Genomic DNA, 6622 nt, shown 5'->3' with positions numbered 1-6622 from the left:
ATGTGAGGACAGGGCCTAAGAAATAATAAAATATATTAAAAAGACTTGGATATTGGTGACTTTTTTCCAACATTTTTCTTTGTTACATGAATTGGCCATTAAAGAAAGAAAGGTGGCGCTCTACAATTTCTCTTGAGTGATCTGTGGTCTCCTCCTTGCGATGGGAGGACCCAGGTGTTAACTTGTAAGGCTTTATTTCCTTTGTTTTGCTAACTCAAGTCTGACTTCCTCTTCCTAGTGTGATTTGGATCATGGCCATTTCTAAAGCCTTTGAACTGGGATTAGTTGCCGGTGAGAGACCTTTTGTTCTTTTGATGACTCACAATTTTTATGTGGCCTGAAATACAGACTCCATGAACTCATTTTGTTGTTAAGGGCTGAGCCATCGTGAATTTGCACGTCCATCTCGGGGAGACCTGGCCTTCAGAGATGACAGCATTCGGCCCCAGGAGGAGCCTGCGATTCGGCCTCGGTCTTCCCAGCGTGTGTCGCCCATGGGGATACAGAACAGTAAGAACTGCCTGGCTTCGATGCTTCTGCCCTGGTCCTTCATGTGTCTCCTGAATATCTTTCCAACACTCTTTCACCTAAAAGGGCACCTGGTTCTGGAACTGGGCAGGTGCTGGACTGCTTTTGGTTTTGGAAGTAAGACAGGGATTGTGTATTTTACTTCCCTAGAGCACAGTTTTCCTCACCCGAGTCTACTTCACGCTGGGGAACCCCAGAACCACCACTGGCCTATGCATGAAAATGACTTCTGCTCAAAGGCGCAGAGTCTTATTCTGTGGGACAACACATTAGTGTTGCATTAACCTTCGCTTACAGGAACTGCCCTTGCACTTTTCCATCCCTACACCCTCAGTCATCTGTTCTTACCTTTCAGGTAAGGAGCTAAACAGAACCTGCTGCCTGAATGGGGGAACCTGCATGCTGGGGTCCTTTTGTGCCTGTCCCCCCTCCTTCTACGGACGAAACTGTGAGCACGATGTGCGCAAAGAGTAAGCCATTCAGAGGGGTGGGGAGCCCTGGAGAGGAGAGGGAAAGGGAAGTGGAAATTTCAGACCCATGGGTATCGCCTTACCTGTTCATTCTCAGGAACTGTGGGTCTGTGCCCCATGACACCTGGCTGCCCAAGAAGTGTTCCCTGTGTAAATGCTGGCATGGCCAGCTCCACTGCTTTCCTCAGGCATTTCTACCTGGCTGTGGTAAGCTGAGGTTCTCCTCTTTCTTTTGCTCTTTGAAGTTGCCTTGGGGGTTGCTTAGTTAGCAGGCTCTCCTTGTACCTCTTGGCTTGCTAGAGCCTAGCAACCAAAGTTCTGCTTATAAAAGCATCACAGACTCTTGATGAGCTAGTTGCCTTGGCTTCTTTGATATTTATTTCCTCGGAAACCTGGCTAGTCCTGCTGCCTTTCAGATGGAGATGTATTTCAAGTCTATTTGACATTTTATGGTCTGAACTTCTATTGAGGAAAATAAACAAGTCTTGGTCTCTTGTTTAACCAAGAGATGTTCTCTGGTGTTCCTTTCCTTTGGGCAGGAGGACCCAAACCAGGATGGGCAGCTCGTTTGGAGTCCACCCCAACAGCAAATTCTGTCAGAGGCTTGGCCCCTTGCTAGTCCTTTAGGAACTTCCAGGGTCCTAATAGTCCCTGGTAACCCTCTCCCCATACCTTACCATGACTGGTCGCAGAACCCTTTCACCTTATTGATTTTTACTAATTTGAGGAAAACAATGAAAAGAAGGGCAGCACCTGGAGAGAAAAAGAGGCGACGGTCCTCTCTCCAACCCAGCCTGAGCCGGGTTTCTAGGGCCCCCCAAGTTCAGAGACCTATTATAGTTTTGGGCTTGGAGATGTTAGAAATGGAAAATATTCAAGTCCAGAAAGTAAATGAAAGCAAACATTTCACTGAGAACAGGAAGGAATTTCCCAATCCAGACAGGGATTGTGTCTTTGCCATTTGTATCCTGGGTGTCAGACTCAGGATAGGCGTTTGATAAGTGTGGGTTGAATGATTGGATATGTAGGGACCATGTTCTCTTCCCGGAACATGGGACCCATCAGAACCTAATCAGGCTCTGCTCATCCCTGCAAGCGAAGGCATCACCACTGGGCTAGGTTCCAATGTGAGTGTCCTGAGAAGAGCAGGTTCACAGTAGGCGTGTAGATATGCCACGTTTGTGGGCAGCAGGATGAACTGCCAGAGAGGTTTCCTTTAATGACCAAGCATCCCTACCTTCCAGATGGCCTTGTGATGGATGAGCACCTTGTGGCTTCCAGGACTCCAGAACTACCACCGTCTGCACGTACCGCTTTTATGCTAGCTGGCATCTGCCTTTCAATACAGAGTTACTATTAATCGACATTGACCTATTTCCAGAAATATAATTTTAGATATCATGCAAATTTCATGACCAGTAAAGGCGGCTGCTACAATGTCCTAACTGAAAGATGATCATTTGTTAGTTGCCTTAAAATAATGAATACATTTCCAAAATGGTCTCTAACGTTTCTTTACAGAACTGACTACTTCTTACCTCTTTGCCCTGCCCTCTCCCAAAAAACTACTTTTTTCAAGAGAAAGTCAGCCATATCGGCCGGGCGTGGTGGCTCATGCCTGTAATCCCAGCACTTTGGGAGACCAAGGTGGGCAGATCACGAGGTCAGGAGATCGAGACCATCCTGGCTAACACTGTGAAACCCCGTCTCTACTAAAAATACAAAAAATTAGCCAGGCGTGGTGGCGGGCACCTGTAGTCCCAGGTACTCGGGAGACTGAGGCTGGAGAATGGTGTGAACCTGGGAGGCAGCTTGCAGTGAGCCGAGATCGCGCCACTGCACTCCAGCCTGGGTGACAGAGTGAGACTCCGTCTCAAAAAAAAAAAAGAAAAAAAGAAAGTCAGCAATATCTCCATTGTGCCCAAGTCCAGTGGTTCTTTTTTTTGAGATGGAGTCTCACTCTGTCACCCAGGCTGGAGTGCAATGGTGTAATCTCAATTCACTGCAACCTCTGCATCCCGGGTTCAAGCAATTCTCCTGCCTCAGCCTCCCAAGTAGCTGGGATTACAGGCATATGCTACCATGCCCAGCTAATTTTTTTGTATTTTTAATAGAGATGAGGTTTCAACATATTGGCCAGGCTGGTCTCAAACTTCTGACCTTGTGATCCACCTGCCTAAGCCACTCAAAGTGCTGGGATTACACATGTGAGCAACCACGCAAGGCCTGGTGTTTCTTGACACATGTAATTCTACCAAGGTCTTCTTAATATGTTCTTTTAAATGATTGAATTATATCTTCAGATTATTAAAGACTAATTCTAATGTGGACCTTAGGATACAGTTTTGAGTAGAGTTGATCAAAATCAATTAAAATAGTCTCTCTAGAAGGAAAGAAAGCCTCTTTAAGGGGAGGAACCAGAGTGCTGAAGGAATGGAAGTCTGCATGTGTGCAGGGAGACTGGGTAGGAAAGAGGAAGCAAATAGAAGAGAGAGGTTGGAAAACATAAAATGGGTTACTTGATTGGTGATTAGGTGGGTGTAGAGAAGCAAGCAAAAAGGCTAAATGAAAGGGCAAGTTGCCATCATCTACAGAAAGCTATATAAGACAAGGACTCCCCTTTTTTTCCCCAAAGGCATTGTAAAATTGATGGGTGCTGATGAGTTGATGGGTGCAGCACACCAACATGGCACATATATACATATGTAACAAACCTGCACGTTATGCACATGTACCCTAGAACTTAAAGTATAATTAAAAAAAAAAAAAAAAAGAATGAAGTCTCCTTAGAAGAAAAATTGTACCTCAATGTCCCCAAAAAGATGGCTTAATAAATTATGTTTCCTTCAAGCTGTGCAATTCTTTTAACTATTGTAGAAAAGAAAATGTTCACAGTATATTTAGTTGTAAACCAAGCGATCAAACTACATATTATAAAACCCATTTTTAAAATACATTGTATATATGTGTATGCGCAGTAAAAATGGAAACTATATTTTTTTTGTTGTTTTTTATTATACTTTAAGTTCTAGGGTACATGTGCATAACGTGCAGGTTTGTTTCATATGTATACTTGTGCCATGTTGGTGTGCTACACCTACCAACTCATCAGCACCTATCAACTCGTCATTTACATCAGGTATAACTCCCAATGCAATCCCTCCCTGCTCCCCCCTCCCCATGATAGGCCCCGGTGTGTGATGTTCCCCTTCCCAAGTCCAAGTGATTTCATTGTTCAGTTCCCACCTATGAGTGAGAATATGCGGTGTTTGGTTTTCTGTTCTTGCGATAGTTTGCTGAGAATGATGGTTTCCAGCTGCATCCATGTCCCTACAAAGGACACAAGCTCATCCTTTTTTATGGCTGCATAGTATTCCATGGTGTATATGTGCCACATTTTCTTAATCCAGTCTGTCACTAAAAATGGAAACTATATTGAGCTAAATGTGAACTGGTTATTTCTAGGTGATGAGGTGCTTTATGGTGGTAGGTTTTTGCTCTCTGTGCCCTTCTGCATTTTCCAAAGTACCATGGTGAGGATGTGTTGTATCTCTTTTCCAGGGTCCTAAAAGTCCCTGGCAACCCCCTCCCCGTACCCCACCATGACTGGTCACAGAACCCTTTCACTTTATTGATTTTTACTGATTTTTTTACTGATTTCATATGGAATATGGCAACTATGTCTGGCTCAAAACTGAGGAAACCAGAAGAGCCGAGTCCCAGGTGAGTGCTCAGTTCTGTTTCTGGCTTTGATGTGTGTGTTCTTCTGTGAAGGACAAGATTTGCTTCTATTATTTAGGTACCACTTGGTCCATAATTTGTGTTTCTCCTAATTCCCTGCAGACGCAAACTTCCAAATAGGTGAAATTTTTTACAGTGCCCAGTGGAAAGAAAGTGAAATGGGATAAGCAGGAAGCAGTGAGGTGTACCAGAAAGCACAAAATCAGGAGGTAGACAGGCTGGGTTTGGAAGCTGGTCTGGCCACTTACTGACAGTTGGACCCAGCTTCCTAATCTGAATCTGGTTTAGTGCCTACATCACAGTATTAGAACTAAGTGACATAAAATAGTTAAATAGTTAAAACATTTATACAAAATAGGTTCTCAATAAATGTCATATTTTCTTCTCTTTTTCCTACATATTTACCACAGAGGATTTTTAAAACATTTCTGGGGCCAGAAACGTAATTTATTTTTTTTCTGAGACAGGGTTTCATGCTGTCCCCCAGGCTGGACTGCAGTGGTGCATTCACAGCAGCTCACTGCAGCCTTGACCGCCTGAGCTCAAGCGCTCCTGCCACCTCAGTCTCCCAAGTAGCTGGGACCACAGGAGCACACCAACATGACCAGCTAATTTTGCTAATTTTTTTCTTTATATCAACTTATTTTTATTGTGGTAAAATATACATAACATTTACCATTTTAATCATTTGTAAGTTCAGTAGCATTTAAGTACATTTGTATTGTTGTGCAACTGTCACCACCATCTATTTCCAAAACTTTTTCATCATCCTAAGCTGAAATTCTACCTATTAAACGTTAACTACCCCTTTGCCCTTCCCAGGCCCCTGGTAATTAATCACTCTTAACTTTGTCTCTGAATTTGACTGTTCTGGATACCTCCAGTAGGGGAAGTTGTACGCTATTTGTCCTTTTGTGGTTGGCTTATTTCACTCAGCATCGTGTCTTCAAGGTTCATCCACGTTGCAGCATGTGTCAAACTTTTTTTTTTGATACTGAATATGTTTCATTGTATGTGTGTACCACATTCATCCATTGATGGAAATTTGAGTTGTTTCTACCTTTGATTACTGTGAATCATGCTACTGTGAACACTGGTGTACAAATACCTGTTTTGAGTCCCTGCTTTTTTTTGTGTACATACTCTAGTGGAATTGCTGGATAACATGGTAATACCAAGTCTCAATTTTGTGACATTTTGCATTCCCACCAGCAATGCACAAGGGTTCTAGTTTCTCTACATCCTTGCCTGGCACCTGCTTTGTTTTGTTTTGTTTTCATACTAGTTATCCTGATGAGTGTAAAGTGGTATCTCATTATGGTTTGGATTGCATCTCCCTAATTATTAGAGATGAGGATTTTTTTTCATGTACTTAGTGGCTATCAACTCATTTTTAAAAATGCTTTCTACCTGGCCAAAGGAATAGCATTTGTGAAGTCCCAGATAATTTACACAAGTCTTGAAATTAAAAAATAGTAATGTTCATCTGCAAGCCATCTAAAATTATGAAGCAGAGGTACATGTTGTGAAATGGTTCTCTAGGGGGATACACGAGACTCTAGATTCTACCTTCAGATGGCCTACAGAGTCCTCAAAGTACTGGTCCCCTTGTGGGACCCATAGACATGCATGGGTCCACGTTCTAGGGGTGGAGGGCATTCCCTGTGGGTGGACTCCCCCTGGTTCATTCAAAACACTGGTGCTGGTTTTTTAGTCTTTGGTTTTGTTTTTTTGTTTTTTGTTTTTTGTTTTTTTTTTTTGACAGTCTCACTCTGTTGCACAGGCTGGAGTGCAGTGGTGCAATCTTGGCTCACTGCAAGCTCCCCCTCCTGGATTCACGCCATTCTCCCACCTCAGTCTCCCGAGTAGCTGGGACTACAGGC

The 6622-nt window shown here is 43.4% G+C and overlaps 1 protein-coding gene across 1 annotated transcript; it reads left to right on the top strand.

Moving 5' to 3' along the window:
* Nucleotides 1-207: 207 nt before the first annotated feature.
* On the top strand, nucleotides 208-2495 carry TDGF1 (teratocarcinoma-derived growth factor 1). The gene is made up of 5 exons (XM_023231784.2): nucleotides 208-291; nucleotides 376-510; nucleotides 884-998; nucleotides 1096-1205; nucleotides 2243-2495. Exons 1-5 carry the CDS (start codon nucleotides 252-254, stop codon nucleotides 2356-2358), a joined length of 516 nt encoding a protein of 171 aa, XP_023087552.1. The 5' UTR covers nucleotides 208-251; the 3' UTR covers nucleotides 2359-2495.
* The last annotated feature ends 4127 nt before the right edge of the window (nucleotides 2496-6622 follow it).

This window comes from Piliocolobus tephrosceles, chromosome 2, assembly GCF_002776525.5.
Source record: "Piliocolobus tephrosceles isolate RC106 chromosome 2, ASM277652v3, whole genome shotgun sequence".
NCBI lineage: Eukaryota > Metazoa > Chordata > Mammalia > Primates > Cercopithecidae > Piliocolobus > Piliocolobus tephrosceles.
The sequence above is the reverse complement of the archived record's forward strand: the minus strand, read 5'-3'. Positions and strand labels throughout refer to the sequence as shown.